The sequence below is a fragment of the Calcarisporiella thermophila genome (genome assembly GCF_041956535.1).
Source record: "Calcarisporiella thermophila strain CBS 279.70 unplaced genomic scaffold VTP21scaffold_28, whole genome shotgun sequence".
NCBI lineage: Eukaryota > Fungi > Calcarisporiellomycota > Calcarisporiellomycetes > Calcarisporiellales > Calcarisporiellaceae > Calcarisporiella > Calcarisporiella thermophila.
Genome location: NW_027192218.1, coordinates 171,113 through 188,139, shown reverse-complemented (window position 1 = coordinate 188,139; position 17,027 = coordinate 171,113). Strand labels below are relative to the sequence as shown.

The following is a 17,027-nucleotide window of genomic DNA, read 5'->3' as shown; positions in this document are numbered from 1 at the left end:
CGTTCCCTCTCCTCCTCCCCCTCCTCTCCCGCTTTCCCCGCACTCCCTCTTTCCTTTCTCTCTCGTTTCCCCCGCACTTCTCTTCCAGCTCCTTGTCGTCTCCATCATTTGTTATTGTCTGTTTTTTTTATGGATAGTTCGTTCTTGTTTGCTGTCGCCGCGCGGTTTATTGATGTGCTTGCCTCTTATCATCTCCCCTCCCCTATAATCCCCCTCCCCTCCCATAGTTGTTTCTGTTTCGCCGTGTAATACCATACCTATTATCTATATCTCACCTCTAGTCGTTGCTAATAATGCGAGTTTCCTCACTCTTTCGTCGCCCACGGCCCGCTCCCCCAACGCCCCCCCGCGCGGGCGAGGGAAGGCCCAGCGCCGACAGCCCCTCGTTGGGCCATCCGCCGCCGCCGCCGCCGCCCAGGCCGCATGACCCCACCCGCGACCACGACTACGACAATATGGTGGAGGAGATAGACTACCAGACCGAAAAGCCCCCCATGAAGACGCCCTTCTACAAAACTAGGCGGTTCTGGATCATCGCCGTCGCGGTGACCGCCGGGCTACTGGCCATCTTTATCCCCCTCATCATCTTCGTATTCTTCCCGCTCATAGCCCAGAGCATCGTCAACAACTCCGGGCTCGACGTCCAGGTGGCCAACCTCACCAGCCCAAAGGAATCGGGATTCCAGCTTGGAATGAAGGCCGCGTTGACTCGAACAGGTTTGTTTTCTCTGCTCTTGGATTGCCCGCTTGCTCTGAGGGACTCTGTTAGTCATCTCACAGCTATCCTTAGTTGGAAACTCTCAAACTTTCCTGCTTTGGCTAGCTAATTTACCTACCTTAATGATCGGACCACCAATTTGAGTTGTCCAATCGCAATGCTAATAGGTTTTAAATTTGTAATTTTGTCACAGGTCCCTTCCCGGGCGACCTCGAGTTCACGAAGCCGGTGACGGTGAAATGGCAGGACAAGGAGCTGGGCGTGATGGTGCTGCCCTCCGTCGCGGTGGCAGGCGGAAGTGGGCAGCTGGAGACGGCCACCGACTTCCAGATCTCCGACCCGGCCGCATTTGCCGAATTCACCAAGGAGATGGTCGCAAAGGACGAATTCGTCTGGCATCTCTCGTCCGAGGCCATCATCAAGGCCATGGGCATGACCGCAAAGAACTTGAAGGTCGAGAAGGACGTCTCGTTGAAAGGTATGCGGCCCCCCCCCCCCCACGCCCTTCTGCTACCCGCTCGCCTATCCATCCTACCCTCTCGACGAAATGGGAGCTGACGTCTTCCTTTCTTTCTTTGATAGGGCTAAATGGCCTCCAGAACGTGACCATCACCAAATTCGATCTGCCCGGAGACGATCCGGCCGGGGGCATCAAGCTGCTCCTCGGTACCAATATTCAGAATCCATCGCCATTTGGCATCCAGCTGGGGGCTGTGGCGCTTGATGTCGGCTTCAAGGATACCTTCATTGGATCAGGTAAACAAACGCCTCGTGGAGGCAAGCCCCTCATACCGACGTCACGATGCTAACGCTCCCATTGTCTTCTGATACGTATCCAGTGTCCACGCCCAACCTCCTGCTTGCTCCTGGCGACAACTCGGTGGAGTTGACCGGACGCCTACTTCCGCATAATAACACCTCCGAACTCCAGCAGCTCTCTGAAATGTTCAGCTCTTTCGTCTCGGGACGGCGCTCGAACGCCTATGCCAAGGCGACCTCGGCGCTCCCGGACGGCGTCCACAGCGTCTCCTGGCTGTCCGCGGGCCTTGCGGGCCTCCAGATGCAAGTGGGCCTTCAGTCGCCGCAGCCCTTGGAGATCATCCGCAACATCTCCATTGACACGCTTGCGCTCGGCTTCAATCCCCAGTCGCCCTACGCGCCCATCACCTCCACCGACACGGTGCGCGCCATCATCCAGGTGCCGTTCGGCTTCTCGCTCAACATCGAGCAAGTGCGGCAGAGCATCAACATCGAGCTCCCCGGGTTTGGTCCGCTGGCGTCGCTCACCTCCGACTGGGCCCGCGCGCAGAAGAACCTCACCACCGGCGAGGTGATGCTCTCCATTCCCAACGCCCCGATGCAGGTCGTTCCCGGCAAAGAGGCCCTCTTCGACGAGTTCGTCGCCAACCTGACCCTGTTCAGCGAGAGCGTGATCACGCTGGCCGGAAACGCAACGGGCCAAGCCTCGACCCCCATTGGGCTGGTCACCCTCACCGACCTCCCGTTCCGGAGCAACGTCACCCTCCGCGGCCTCCGCGGCCTGCGGGATCCCCCCCCGGTGATCAACTCGATCGACGTGGTCGGCGGCCAAAAGGACGGCCTGCAGCTGGCCGTCAGCACCAGCCTGTTCAACCCGAGCAACATCCACGTGTCCATGGGCGGGGATGTGAGCACCCTCCTCGATTTCAAGCAGGTGCAGCTGGGCTCCGTCATCCTGCCCAACCTCACCCTGGCCATCGGCGCCAACCAGGTAAACGCGAGGGGCATCTTCGACCCGAATCGCGACCCCGCCGGCACCGAGCTCCTGGAGAAGTTCCTGGTGGGCGAGAACAACACGGTGGCGATCGAGGGCACCAAGGACTCCACGCAGATCCCCCCGCTGAACAAGGGGCTCGCCCAGGTGAAGGCGGAGGCGGTCATGCCCGGCCTCACCACCAAACTCGTGCAACAGGCCAAGGTCGTCATCTTGCCCGACACCCCGCAGACGAGCGTGGCGCAGACCCTCGTCAACATCAGCAACACCTTCACCGCCGATCTCCAGCTGAATAGCATCCAGGCGGTGGTGACGCAGTTTGGACAGCCCGTGGGCACCCTGGACGTGGCCGACCAGCAGATCGTGATCAAGGGCAAAAGCACTCAGTCGACCCCCGGCTTGCCTCTGAAGATGAACCTCGAGCCGACCGCCATCATCGTGCTTCTCCGAGGCAACGCCGTCGACAAGGGCTTGAACGTCGCACCCCTCGATGCCCTCCTCAAGCTGGGCGGATACGAGATCGGTGACGCCAAGGGGAAGCGCCGCCGCCGCCGCAGGAGTGTATCGCGGCGCGCTCTGATGCGACGCGGCGTGTTCGACGGGTTCAACATCTCGGAGTTTGTGCTCAAGGCCATGGCCCAGCTTCGGGTGGACATGGACATGAAGGCCAAGATCCAGGTGGGCGAATACCAGACCTCCATCCACTACCAGCAGTCGGCTGTGGACGCCCGCACCGACGAGTCGGTCCTTCGGCTGATCCCCATCGTTGGCAACCCGATTGTGCAAACCATCGTGAACAACGCGGTGTTTGGCCTCACCAAAGTGATCATCCAGGAGCCGTCGAACCAGGGCTTTAAGACGCGGCTCGTCGGATCGCTGACCAATGCCGGCCCTCTCGACGCCAAGATTGAGTTTGCCGCCCCCATCGAGATCAAGTGGAACGGCAGGGTGATCGCCAAAATAACCCAGATGCCCGCTCTCCTAACCAAGGCGGATATCCAAGGCGGCAATTTTGACGTGGTGGCGACGGCGGAGGTGGTGGACGCGGAGGGGCTCGAGAAATTCTCGGAGGAGCTTATCCACAAGGAGGGCTTCACGTGGGACCTGAGCTGCGGCAACCTGGCCGTCACCGCCCTTGGTTTCACCTTCACGGGGATCACCATGACCAAACAGGTGTCGCTCAAGGGGATGAACGAGTTCAAGAGCGGCATCAAGGTGGTCAAGTTCGACCTCCCCGGCGATGATCCGGCGGGTGGGATCAAATCCGCCATCGTGACCAGCCTGCAGAACCCGAGCAACGTGGGCTTACTGGCGCAGTCGGCCGGCTTTGAAGCCTCTTTCAAGAACATTAAGGTGGCCGAACTAGGTAAATGAGCTTATTTCTCTAATTTGTATAGAGAGATCTTGTGCTCACTTGGGTTGCCTCCCCTTTATTAGCCGCGCTGAACCAGCTCATCGACAGTGAGGCCGAGGTGAATCTGGCGCTCCAAGGCCGTCTACTTCCCCAAACCACCGAGGAAGGGCTGAAGGCGGCATCTGAGCTCTTCAACAACTTTATCCATGGCATCGACACTCCCCTCGACGTCACTGGTGGCGACGTACTTGGCGGAGGCGGAAAAGTGGACTGGCTCTCTGCCGCCTTCCGCACGCTGAAACTGAACCTGGTGCTCCCGGGTGCGAAGGGGCTTCAACTTCTGCCTGCCATCACCATCAAGCAGTTCGCGCTTGCCTTCACCAAGGAGACGGCTTACTCCCCCTTGATATCGTCCGACAACGTCGAGGCCGAGCTCAAATCCCCGTTCCCGATCACCCTCAACCCGAAACAAACCAAGGGCGACTTCACAATTGTGAACAATGGCGTCGATACGGCGAAGCTGAGCCTGCCGTTCAGCCCGGTCCAGTCGGATGTTAAGCCGGGAGGCGGCATCATCCACATCAAGATTCCCCAGGTCAATCTGCCGGTGCTCGATAAGGGATCCTTCAACGGGTACCTGTCCGACATTACCCATCTCGCCACCAAACAGTTTGGAATGAAAGGAACCGTGGACGCGGTGACGGGTTCCGGTGTGGGCGACCTCACGCTGACTGGCATCGAGATCAACGTGCAGAGCGCTCTGGCCGGCCTACAGGGGCTCAAGGGGAAGCAGCCCCGAGTCGTTGGATTGGACATCGATCTTGGGGGCGTCTTTTCGGGCAATCTTGGGCTCAAGGTTGTCCTGAATAACCCCTCGCAAATCTCGGCGCAGCTGGGAGATGTGGTGCTCGATGCGTTCTATGAAGGCACTAAGATTGGAGTGGTCGACATCAAGGGACTCACCCTTGTCCCCGGCGACAACACGGTTCCCACCCAGCTCCACCTGCTGCTTGGAGAAGCGCTGCCCAAGATCCTTGCGATGCTTTTCAAGGCGCTGACGCAGGCGGTGGTGGTCGAGGTCAAAGGCAATGACAAATCGACTGAGATCGAGTCGCTGCGTGAGACCTTTGCCAAGGTAGATCTGCCCGTGCTGATGCCACCCTTGCCGGAGCTTTTGCCGGGCTCTTCCCTGGGTCTATTCAAGAATATGCTGGCCACCAGTTTCCCCCAGCAAGCGGGTAATCTGGTGAACGACACCCTCGGAAAGCTGCCAAGCATTTTGCCCAGCGTGCCTTTACCTAGCGTGCCTCTGCCGGCCGTTTCCAACTTACCCATTCCAACCAAGCTGCCCGATTTACCTATACCTTCCAAGCTTCCGGATCTCCCGAACATCCTTCCAATCCCTGGCAAAAAACCAGAGAACGGACCCGGAAATGACGGCAATGGCAAAGATAATGGCAATAGCGGAAAGCCCGATAATAAGCCGTCGAATCCTGTGGAGGAAGTTAAGAAGAAAGCGGAGGATGCAATCAACCAAATTGGACAACTGTTTGGCGGTGGCCGTTAACAATTTCTATTTCCCTGTTGTTCTATTTAAATATTTCACTTAATCTATATATACGTTAGCTTATTTACATGACATTATGATTCCCTATAAAAGTTTTTTTTTTGCTAAATTTCCCTGTTAATATTTACTATTATTTGAACTTCCTGTCTTAGAAAAGCATTTCTGTAGACGCTTTTAATTTAGCTACTACCAGTTCAGGGTTTAAAACGAGATTAATTTAACAATAAACCATGGCATGTCTACTATTTTTTTTTTCTCGGCCCACTCTCCTACGGATCGTTGTTAGCTTAACATTTTTATTCCGTCAAGGAAGCTATCAAAATTGAGTGACTGCTCGAATGCGTCAACAAAAAGCGTGACTCCGGCCCATTTTCTTTTGCGCTTGCCGTGTATTTTTTTCTTTTTTCTGATCAGTGGACCAGAAGTCAAGTTATGGCACAAGAACAGGATGGAAAGTCGACGCTATGGATGGGATCCATACCGGAATGGGCGGACGAGACTTGGATTCGCCAGCTGTGGTATAGTCTTGGTGAGAATGTTAGCGTTAAAATGATTCGGGATAAATTCACTGGGTAATAATTATCTCATCTATCCTCCCGTTCGATCGCACACTGATTTAATATTCGCTCCTTTTTCCTCCCCTTGTATCAATATAAAGGGGCCCAGCGAATTATTGCTTCATCCAGTTTCAGAGTCATGCAGCAGCACAGAAAGCAGTTGCACTTCACGGAACCTTGATCCCCAACACGGATCGCACCTTCAAATTAAACTGGGCAAGCGGAGGGCCCAACGAGAGAGGGTAAATTTCTAAAGTTTCCGGAACGTATTTGGCAATCTTATACTCACATGGAAACCATTTTTGTTTTATAGTAAAACCTCGAATACTTCCGCAAAACAGCAGGATGGCCCAGAATATTCATTATTTATTGGCGATCTTGGGCCAGAGGTCAATGAATCTATGATTGTGGTTAGTATCATTTTTGTATCATGAGTGCCCCCTTTTTGTTACCTTCTTAGTGACCCCTATGGTCCTTGCGCTATAGGCGATATTCCAAAGTAGATACAGGTTTTTCAAGTCGGCACGAATTATGACGGATCCCGCTACAGGCATGTCGCGAGGATATGGATTTGTGCGCTTCACCAACGAAGACGATAGAAATAGAGCACTTGCGGAGTGCAATGGGATGTTTTGTGGATCGCGCCCGATGCGCATTTCCATGGCCACGCCTAAAGGTCGCGTATCTGCTCCAAGCGGGACAGGGGGTGCAGGTAGTGGCACCAGCGGATATAGCAGTGGGGGAGCGGGGGGGTACGGAAGTACCGGAGGATATGGAGGAAGTTATCCGCAGGCGCCGCAGCCGCCCATTTCTGCACCCATCGGCGAGCACACCACGATCTATGTTGGGGGCTTGGTTGGATATATGACCGAGGAAGATCTTCGCAGCTTTTTCGAGCCCTTTGGCACAGTGACTCACATTAAACTGCCCGCTAACAAGGGGTTCGCCTTCGTTGGGTTTATGCACCAGCAGTCTGCGGAAATGGCCATTTACCAGGCAAATGGCGCGATGTTTGGAAACTCTCGGCTGCAACTTCAGTGGGCCAAGCCTTCGCCCAATAACCCAAGAGAGTTTACAGTCGCCGACACTCCGCCCGTATCGGCTCCCGCACCGTTGCCCATGATGCAGCCATATTCGAACATGCCCTCGGTGAATCCCTATCCTAGTGCCGATCCGAATCTACTTGGGGCGGCCACGGGCGCCTACCCCGCCATGGACCCGAATGCGGTTGCCCCCGTGGCACACCTACCGACTTCGCTATTTGATCCGATGGAGCCTGTGCCTGTGTCGGAGATCAACGACTCTTTCATCAAGAGTCGGGAGGGCGTGCTCGAGAGATTACGCGATGAGAGCTCCTGGAAAGGGATCTTCTGTCTCTAATTTGTTTAGTAGAAATTCTTGCAGTACGTTAGTTTTATTTTTATTTCTCCTTTTTTTTGCAGCGCAAAACTCTTATTAATAGTCTCTTTTTTTTCATTTTATTATGTATTGCTTCCCTACTTCCTCTATATTTCCTGTAAGTTTTCTTTTTTTTGTTGGAGATTAAGTTTTCAATTAGATCTTGCAGTTGTCACTTATTATTGTAAGCGTTTTTCCTTTTTGTGGCTTTCTTTCTTTTTTTTTCTTTTGTCCTGATGATAGGGATAGTATTATGGATATTCTTTTTAAGATTTAACAGTTTTTTTCCCCTTTTTTTGCTATAATTACTCGAGTGTCTCTTTACTATCCAATTACAACATGAAATAAAGCGAAAAAAAAAGTATGTAGCAAATGATCATTAGCTGGCTATCTCATTAGAGTAGTAATAGAAGTTCGAGAGGGGGGATTCCATTCTAGATTTGCTTCGTTGTTCTACCAAAAGTCTATATTGTTTGGCTGCCTGGTTGCGTTCGGTGGAAAAGCCCAAGTGATCAAACACACGCGCTTGATAGTAGAGTACACTGAGCATCTCCTCCAGGGCGTTGAGACGGCGGAAGCCAGCGAGAGCGTATTCGAGGGGCGGGAGGACGGATGAAAATCGGGTTGCAGCGTGCTCACCTGCGACAAAACAGTTAATTAACACAAGATAGAGAGAACATGGGAAAATGGAGAATTCACTTTGAGACTCCTCGGCAATGCAGGCAAGAATGCACTTGGCATGGACAAAATGAACGGTGGACTGAAGGTGGAGGGAGCCGTGGGCCAGAACCTGGTTTAGGCAATGTGATTAATACATATGAAGCGGCCACTTAAAACTACAAAATTACCCTTGGCATGATCCCTTCAATTGTCTCCAGGGCCTGTCGAGGTAGGTTGAACTGTAGAAGGAGCTCTGCAAGCCGTGCATTAGCTAACCAGAAAGACGCATGGATGTGGAATCGTTCGCTCAGCGTCAGTCCACCCAGTATCAGGGGCAGTGCGGATATTGGGACATCGCTTTCCTAGAGCACAAGATCAATGATCGTATACATTCGATGCAATGCTTACTGAGCAGAGCAGCGACATCGACACATGGACTGCTTACCATATGTATCTCGGCTAGTTTAAGTAAATAAGTCACGCTCATCAGACTTGTTGTTGAGTTATGCCGAAAACACTCCTTTACCAAGGCCCAGATCATATCCAGTGACTAGAGAAGTATCAGAAAATAAAATGAATAGGTTAGCATGCCCTCCCATTGCCGATTCATGTCCAATGCTCACTTCATTTAGCTGACCCTTCTTTGCCAGATATAAAGCTTTGCGGAACGCAACATCCATTCGAAGTAGCTCATCGTCCTGGCAGGCGGCAGCGAGGGTAGAGGACACAGCACGAGCATTGCTCAACTCCTCACTACATCACACAAAAATAGGTTATTAACTTGTAACATTCAACAAGCGTTGTATCATTACGTGTAGAGCGCTCGTTGGTGTAAAATCTGCCCCATGCATTGCACCCACGGAAGCACTTGAAAGCCCTTCACAGCAACCTCTTTGCTAGCATTATGAAGGATGGATAGCGCTTGATCATAGTTGCCAAACATCGCTTGCTATTATTGCGCAAGGTTAGATTTAATGATTTAATGACTCTCCATTAGGCTCCGAAGATGGTGGGAGAGGCTCATTACCTGGTATGCAAGCTTACAATGTCCTATTGCAATATCTTCAGGGACTGTCTCGTTGGGATGGTAGGCGAGTTGGAGCTGAGTATAAAGTGTTGAAAGTACACTCGATCCTATTATAGGGAGAGGGATAAGTTTTCCATATGAAATGGAAAAAATTTTCATGAAATCAGATGTTACCATATAAATCCCAGACACTTGCAGCAAGTAGTTGCGAAGTCCCAATAATTCCCTCTAGTGAATAACGCGTGTTAATTGAGGTGCTTCGGAGCAATGATTCGAAAATTTCTGACGGTGAGGCCCCCTTTAGATAAAAAAAAATTAGATCCACGTAAAACGTAGACTGAGAACTACTTTAGCTTACAGTTTGTAATGCTTGCTTTGCCTTGGTAAGTTCGCTCAGACTCTGCAGATATAATAGGTTGAGCTCTTTTGTTTGTCCGACAAGGGATTCCAGCATCTGCTGCTCTGAAGTCTCTATTGTGCTCTCATCGTGCACACGCGACTTGTTTAGACGATGTAGCCAACTATCAATAATAGATAAACTGTAAACATAGCCCTTACAAGAATTAAGAAATTGGGCTTATCGGCGTGTACCTAAGTGCGTAGCTCAAACATTCCTGATCCTGGTTTTCACGAGCGATCGAAACTGCCTCGCGAACTGCCCATAATGCCTGCTGTTTATGGTTGAATCTCGAGTGAAGGATCGCGAGATTTAGCAACGCATATTGATACAATGTTCTTCAAGTTCAAAGAATATTAGATAACCTCGCTGATAAAAAGAAAACAAATGTGCTCACTTTTTTTGATTTACATGGCAATAGTCAAAGAATTTGTGGAGATTTTCAAATGCGCTCTCGACTTCACCGGATCGTAGACAATTCAAACATCTAAAAGATAAGGTGTTAGCTAGAAAAAGCCTCACTAAGATCTGACAATCTGTTTCTTACGAGACATAATAAACTTTGAAAAGGGTTGGGATTTGATGCTGAATCTCGTTGAGTTTCTGTTGAAGCTCTCGAGGAGGAATGATACCACTAGATTCTGATGTCAATGTGAGTGCTAGAAATAAACCTCAGATGCTAATGCATTAACTTACTCTCTAGTAGGCTGACTTGGTAATCTAAAAAATGCTCTGCGTCTGATCGGGCAATGATATCTAGAAACCCATTTTTAATAACTGGTCTCTCACGAGTAAAAGCACAAGAGACTCACTCTCCGAAGGCATATGATATCTTTCCATTATCTCCTGAAGCACCCCACCCTCTTTTTCCTCTTCCAACAAACTTGCGTCAGAAATAGCCTTCGATTCATTCGCTTCCTCTGAGGCGAACATGGCTGAGCGGTAAGCTATAAAAGCGCTAAAGAGGGAGGCAATTTTCTCCATTGGCATTTTCTGAAATTCGAGCCAAGCGCGTCGAACAAATACACCAAATACGCTTCGCCGGTGCTATTGTGTCATGGACGTCAATGACCCACTGGGTATTTCAAAACGCCTTGTTACAAAAGTCGCTTACCAATAGTAAGTGTCCTTCATTCTAGAAGAGAAACAAGCATTCAATAAACATGCATGAACAAAACAAAATAAATTCTAAATAACATACTGGATGTCTGTTATTGTGTGCAGGAGCTTCATCAGCATGCAATAAATTTTTGGCGACTAATATAGATATAAGCCCAAGTAAGTGAAAATTGTGCGAAAATAAAACTACTAGCATAGAATGTATATACCTGAAAATAGATCGTAGAGATCGTTTGGACACCTTATCTCTTCGAGCTATTTCCAATACGCGAATAATTAATATCAAATTGAAGTAATTGTACATTTCGCCTACTTTTTCTCTAAGCATTTCTTCTAAAGTAACCACCTCGTCTCCAAGCTCCTCTAGCTCCGTCATTAATTCGAGTATAGTGAGTTCCTGGTAATCATTATTTGCCTAAGAACAAAGTCGTAGCGTCAGGTAGTGCTTTAGAGTTGAAGAGAGGAAAATTACACACCGCTAGCTTGTGGATAAGAAAATACAGGGCTTTCTGCGCGAATGTTGGCTCCCAATGAGATGAGCAGAATTTTTGCAGCAATGCTAGTAGACATATCTTATAAGGGGTTATAAATTTTGTCCTCATTGCTTCATTTAATAATATGTTCGTGTTCCTAGTACGCGAGATAAAGTCACTCTATAAGCCACAATTGAGGGGTAAGTGGTATTTAAAATTTCTCAGGATATTAACAGAACCGTTAGCTTTGACAGGATTTTTTATTTTCATAGTTAAGATGGCAACGCATTCAGCACATTCTCCGAGGGCTCTCAGCGCAACCATTCGGCTACAGAGTAAAGAGCAATCTGTTGAGGACATGTATGGCGCTCCGGAAAACTTTCTGGAAATCGAAGTACGAAATCCGGTAACGCATGGTAGGGTGACTCCACACATTTCTCTATAATCAAGAGCCCTAATTTCATTTGTAATATACCTATTTACCTTTGGTGATGCAGGATTTGGTCGAAAAATGTACACTGATTACGAAATTGTATGCAAGGTAAGTAAATAATGCTTGTATTCTTTTCAATTGAACAATTTAGTATAACATTAACCAAGTGCGGAGATAGCCTACGAATTTAATAATGTCATTCAATTTAACCTATTGTTTTCCACAGACAAATATCCCATGCTTTAAATTGAAGCAATCATCCGTTCGTCGTCGGTATAGCGATTTCGAATGGTTTCGAGATGCACTAGAGCGAGAAGTCAGCCGGGTAAATCTGCCACCACTTCCTGGGAAAATATTTACAAATCGTTTTTCGGATGAAGTCATTGAGCAACGGCGGGAAGGTCTTGAGAGATTTCTTCAAATGTATATCGTCCGATACTATAATAAATATCTTGCTATTACTAATCTTCTATATTTTTCTAGTGTTGCGGGGCATCCTCTTTTGCAGACGGGAAGCAAAATACTACAAGCATTTATTCAAGACCCCAACTTTTCCAGAGATAATTACAGTTATTAGGCGACAATTGGGGCCTTCATTCTCTCGGTTGTGAAACTTCGTTATTGAAGTTTTCTATCTGTTGTTAGATCACTCGACTTATTGCATTTCTATGTACTGGAACATACCACGGTCAAACCTGCTGTCATTTTATTTCTCCTTCCAACCTATTTGTTATTTATATGGTATTTCTATTTTGCAAATTTATTTTACTTTATTCAGCTGTAATAAACTATTTTCATATACAGAAATTTGGAGTAAATTTTACATCGACATAATTTCAATATGACCTGTGCCACAGATTGCCCTTTCATTTGACCTGATTGTAAGGATTTCGTCCATATATATAATTCGAAATGAGCATCAAAGATCGCACGAATGAGTTTCACAAAATTGTGGGCTCTTATCTCTCTCGAGCTACCAATTCGTCTTCCTCGAAATCTGGTCTCGAAAATCGAAAATACTATGCATCGACACAACAGTCGCGTCTTACATCGCCAAAATCGGAATTTTCTCGCATGGCATCTGTAATTACTAGAGATTTACGATTGATGGAGGATAAACTGCAGCAGCTTGGCAAACGTACATCAAGATGTTGCTACTTGTGTTAATTTTGCTTTTGATTTTTTATTTTATTTTATTTTTTTTGTATAGTTGCCAACAGAAGAACACTGTTCGATGACAAGCCTACAGAGATTAATGCAAGTTTATACACAATACCCCCTAGCATGGATCATACCTATTTCTTGACGCATATTTTCTTCTCTGTGAACAGGATCTTACTCAAAGCATTAAGCAGGATATTGCTCGCCTAAATAACCAAATTGAAATATTACAGCGTCATCTCCGCGAAAATCGCAATCGTGCACCTAATAAACAAGTGATCGAGCATTCTGAACACGTCATAAATCGATTAAGAGCACGATTAGCGGATGCATCGGTTAGATTTAAAGATGTACTTGAGATGCGAACGCAGAACATTAAAGAGTCCAAGGAGCGATTAAGCAACTTCTCACATAGCGACGGCTCGATGCAAATGCGTTCAGGTACTCCTGGACAAATTAGCATAATCAATGCCGATCTCTTATGCTTTGCTATCTACAGATTCTCCTTTGTATATTACAGAGCGCTCTAACGAAGCAAAAAGTGAATATCTCTCTCTAGAAATGGGGCCACCAATGCAGCAGCAGATGCTGGTCGAAGAGCAGGTAAGAATCACAATTCTCGGATGCCTATTTATTGGCTCACCTCTGGAATAGTCGAGATACAACGAGAGTCGGGCCACGGCAATCCAGTCCATCGAATCTACCATTGCTGAGTTGGGCAATATTTTTGGGCAGCTTGCGCATATGGTGGCGGAACAAAGAGAAACCATACAGCGGTGAGGTCATGTTATCTATATAACGAAAACCACTGGTCTAATCAACGCATAAATTACACATTAGTATTGATGCAGATGTTGACGATATAGAATCGAATGTTCAAGGAGCACAACGAGAACTATTAAAGTACTACAGGAATATTTCCTCTAACAGGTGGCTTATGCTCAAAGTGTTTGGAGTAATTATTGCGACTTATACGGTGTTCAGTTTTGTCTATTAAAGCCAAGCACATTTATTTATAATACCAACCCTTCATTATTTCCGCTTGTAATTTTTTTCTCCAAATTTTCCTAATGCTGTACAGCACTCTACCTTTTAGGTAGTTGATGATTTTAAGAAATATATATCAAATATTTCAAAGCAACAAGGTTGACCTAAGGTATCGGTAGGATGAGATTGTGGCACTTCTATAGGGGCACGACAATAGCATATAAATGACATTCGTATTGACATGATTGTCTGATTGCTTTACACAAAAACTTTATACTGCTACTGCTATGGAAGACAATTTTGTAATTAGGTTGTATTCAAAACCTGTTTTCTACACACCTTTTGATAGTACGCTATTATTAACCTCTGGTGTATTTGTTCTAATACAAGCCTTCACTAATCTCCTTTATCAATTCCAAGCGTTTCGCTTATACACATGTAATTGCGCTTTCAAAATTTATCCAAGCTATAGCAGTTTCCCTAATTACATGGAGCAGTCATTCGTGCGGGGAATACCTTGATTCTGATTTCAGATGCATATCAAATGGATTGGGTACAAAAGGTTCATGCAGTCGTGAGTAACGGATAAATTCAAATTAACCGATAGGAAAGCACAGGAAAGCTTTGATTGCATCTCTATGTTGAGGGTTGTAGTTGGAATGGATTCTGCTCAAGAGTCATAAATAGTTAAACATTACTCTCCTATGTTCGGAAGGCCATGACTCAATGGGGCTTGGAAGGCAAGCGGTTTGTTTGAAAGTAAAAAGTGGATGTGATGACTTGTAAAATTCGAAGATTTGGCGTTATTTTCAAACCAAATACCTCTTGATCCCATGATGTGGTAACGAGGCTCCCTTAGCATTTAAGACTCGGCTGTGCGGATTTCGGCCTCCAATTTTCTCCGTGATTTTTAATATGCCTTTTTATTTGGGTCTCACTTAAATGGCAGCCGATTAATATACTCATTGTAGCTCACCGGAAAAATTACATAGCCTGGTTACCGAACGAGAGTTTCTGTTTGAATATTAAATAAAACTAGGGCTGTGCGAATTCACCTCTTGAATTATCTGATAACTGTTACTAAAATCGCCATTAACACATTAATTGAGAATGGCCAACACTAGCGAACTGCTTGATGTCATTGTTGTAGGCAGTGGTATGTAATACTTCTCCATCTAATGAGACAGCTCCTCTAAAATGTACAATTATTATAGGGCCTGTGGGTCTGTTTATGGCCATTGAGCTCACTCGTTACGGGATTCCTTTTCGAATATTCGATAAGCTGGAGGCGCCTGCTGAACATTCAAGAGCTTTTGGAATTTTACCCCGCTGCTTGGAAGCATTCGATCATAGGTATATGCTTTCTTTCTAAAATGTATACTCAGATTTAACAATTTCCAAATTATTAGCGATATAGTGGAGCCATTTCTTAAGCATGGACATTTCCTTGAGCATCTTAGGTTTCGTTCTAATAATCGGGTGGTACTAAATCTCAATATTTTCGGCGGAGAACCGCGCTCAACCTTCTCCTCTATGTTGATTCTCAATCAAACAATTACTGAAAAAATTTTAAATGAAGAGCTGAAGAAGCTCGGCAAAGAAGTGGAAAGAGGTATGGAGCTGGTGGGATACGAGCAAAATGAGGGCACGGTTACCGCGACGTTTAAAGGAAAACAGGGCGAGGAGGTTGTGAATGCTCGATATCTAGTGGGGTGTGATGGGGCCCATTCTGCTGTGAGAAAACTAGGAAAAGATTGGAAGTATCCTGGTATGTTTCTATTATTTCTCATGTGGCTCTGAAGAAAACTCTGACCGCTTATGAGATAGGTGTCGCACTCAGTGGTGAATTTTTTTTAGCCGATATCACACTTGGGGAGAATCGTCATATCGACGAGGATGAGGTGGCTGCATTTTTGGGCAAAAGAGGTATCCTATCCCCTTTTTTAATAGCAAAGTAGAGGTATGATAAACTCAATTGTGCATTTAAAGGGGTCACTGGCTTCTTTCCCCTGAGGGATGGTCCTCGGAGGTTCCGAATAATCTCTACGATGGGTCAAAGAGCCGAGGCTTATAATTCTAATGAGGTATTTACCACTTTTAATATACTCTCGACTAGCATAACCAATTCATACCAATACAATTTGTCCTAGATCACCCATGGATTACAGGAAGATAGAGGGAAAAAATCCACTGTATATACGGTGCAGGACGCACAAGAGTATCTGGATAAGTCCTTGCCGGATCTAAAGCTCAAAATCGAAGATGCTACATGGGTTTCTACCTTCCGCGTAAACGAGCGCAAGGCAGAGGAATATAGGCGTGGGCGTGTGTTTTTGTGTGGAGGCAAGAACGTTCTCACCAATAGAAGTTGAGTCAATATAACTAAATAAATTTTATTTTTTTTTGCAGATGCTGCTCACTGCCATTCCCCAGTGGTAAGATGCTGTAATTAGATATTGGTGTATATCATTATCTCACAGAGTTCTTCTCACTCAGGGTGGTCAAGGCCTAAATATAGGAATCCAAGATGCCCAAAACCTTGCACTTAAACTCTTTCTCGTATTGAGTAACCAGACAAGCGATACAGATCGAGTTCTAAATAGCTACCAGGCAGAACGGGGTCCAATTGCAGATAACATTATCGCCTTTACAGGATTTGCGACTCGCCTTTTGCTTGGAGCTGCCTTCAATATTCCATTTCTGATGAGCTTTGTATTTCCGAGAGCGATGAGGGTCGCACGTCCCCTCTGGAGACGAACCATTCTACAATTAAACCACCACTATTGCGACTCGTTCTTGGTGCAAAAACGTAAGGCGGGATGGGTGAGCTGGCTTTCAGGGTTAACAGGATTGATTGCACCAGGAAAGCACATTCCCGACGGCTTTTTAAAGGAACCCATACCCAGCCCCGGCCAAGATACATGCACACTCTATGATGTTCTTCGTGGAAGCACTCGCCACACGGTCATATTGTTTTCGTCGTCATGCGGGATCACTCCGGCAAAGAATCCCAAGGGAGTTCAAGCTTTACGTGCCATCACGGAGATATTTGGATTGGATGTCGTGCAGCCTATGATTGTAGCGTTTTCCAGTTTTGTGCATTATACGCGCTTGGAAAATCCATCCCTTAAAAATGTACGTGTTCTGATGGAGATCTCTGAACAACTTCACAAAGATTTTGGAGTAGCCGATGGGCAGCAGGCGCTAGTTGTTGTGCGCCCAGACTTATATGTCGCTAGTGCCGGCTATGTTCCGATGGAGGTCGACGATGTGATTGCGCATATGGGAACTTATTTAAAGTCAAATTGAGAGCTTATATTTTCATAGTTGTATATATATTACAAAATATCTTATATATATTATATTATTTTATGAAGTATTTAGTTGTATTCAAATATTCAAATAAGTTTTATACAATTGAGT

General features: G+C 46.9%; 6 protein-coding genes across 6 annotated transcripts; 5 read left to right on the top strand and 1 right to left on the bottom strand.

The window, feature by feature from the left end:
- Window positions 1-293: 293 nt before the first annotated feature.
- Window positions 294-5,392, top strand: VTP21DRAFT_6640 (uncharacterized protein; the record flags this gene model as incomplete). Its single annotated transcript, XM_069397293.1, has 5 exons — window positions 294-717; window positions 912-1,196; window positions 1,301-1,474; window positions 1,558-3,837; window positions 3,909-5,392. The coding sequence occupies 5 exons, from the start codon at window positions 294-296 to the stop codon at window positions 5,390-5,392; spliced, it is 4,647 nt and encodes a 1,548-aa protein (XP_069246790.1).
- Window positions 5,393-5,824: 432 nt separating this feature from the next.
- On the top strand, window positions 5,825-7,329 carry VTP21DRAFT_6639 (uncharacterized protein; the record flags this gene model as incomplete). Its single annotated transcript, XM_069397291.1, has 4 exons — window positions 5,825-5,964; window positions 6,051-6,191; window positions 6,263-6,359; window positions 6,436-7,329. The coding sequence occupies 4 exons, from the start codon at window positions 5,825-5,827 to the stop codon at window positions 7,327-7,329; spliced, it is 1,272 nt and encodes a 423-aa protein (XP_069246789.1).
- Window positions 7,330-7,726: 397 nt separating this feature from the next.
- On the bottom strand, window positions 7,727-11,152 carry VTP21DRAFT_6638 (uncharacterized protein; the record flags this gene model as incomplete). The annotated part of the gene is made up of 19 exons (XM_069397290.1): window positions 7,727-7,986; window positions 8,047-8,137; window positions 8,196-8,369; window positions 8,453-8,557; window positions 8,631-8,760; window positions 8,820-8,956; window positions 9,035-9,141; window positions 9,209-9,332; window positions 9,393-9,555; window positions 9,626-9,769; window positions 9,829-9,918; window positions 9,979-10,072; window positions 10,128-10,187; window positions 10,244-10,478; window positions 10,546-10,566; window positions 10,633-10,688; window positions 10,760-10,805; window positions 10,864-10,965; window positions 11,027-11,152. 19 exons carry the CDS (start codon window positions 11,150-11,152, stop codon window positions 7,727-7,729), a joined length of 2,265 nt encoding a protein of 754 aa, XP_069246788.1.
- A 148-nt stretch (window positions 11,153-11,300) lies between these two features.
- VTP21DRAFT_6637 (uncharacterized protein) lies at window positions 11,301-12,033 on the top strand (the record flags this gene model as incomplete). The annotated part of the gene is made up of 4 exons (XM_069397289.1): window positions 11,301-11,439; window positions 11,521-11,564; window positions 11,683-11,879; window positions 11,940-12,033. The coding sequence occupies 4 exons, from the start codon at window positions 11,301-11,303 to the stop codon at window positions 12,031-12,033; spliced, it is 474 nt and encodes a 157-aa protein (XP_069246787.1).
- A 335-nt stretch (window positions 12,034-12,368) lies between these two features.
- On the top strand, window positions 12,369-13,614 carry VTP21DRAFT_6636 (uncharacterized protein; the record flags this gene model as incomplete). The annotated part of the gene is made up of 6 exons (XM_069397288.1): window positions 12,369-12,594; window positions 12,667-12,713; window positions 12,788-13,058; window positions 13,117-13,220; window positions 13,272-13,393; window positions 13,458-13,614. 6 exons carry the CDS (start codon window positions 12,369-12,371, stop codon window positions 13,612-13,614), a joined length of 927 nt encoding a protein of 308 aa, XP_069246786.1.
- A 1,100-nt stretch (window positions 13,615-14,714) lies between these two features.
- Window positions 14,715-16,913, top strand: VTP21DRAFT_6635 (uncharacterized protein; the record flags this gene model as incomplete). The annotated part of the gene is made up of 8 exons (XM_069397287.1): window positions 14,715-14,760; window positions 14,819-14,957; window positions 15,014-15,372; window positions 15,432-15,530; window positions 15,594-15,688; window positions 15,755-15,929; window positions 16,014-16,039; window positions 16,101-16,913. 8 exons carry the CDS (start codon window positions 14,715-14,717, stop codon window positions 16,911-16,913), a joined length of 1,752 nt encoding a protein of 583 aa, XP_069246785.1.
- Between the last annotated feature and the right edge of the window lie 114 nt (window positions 16,914-17,027).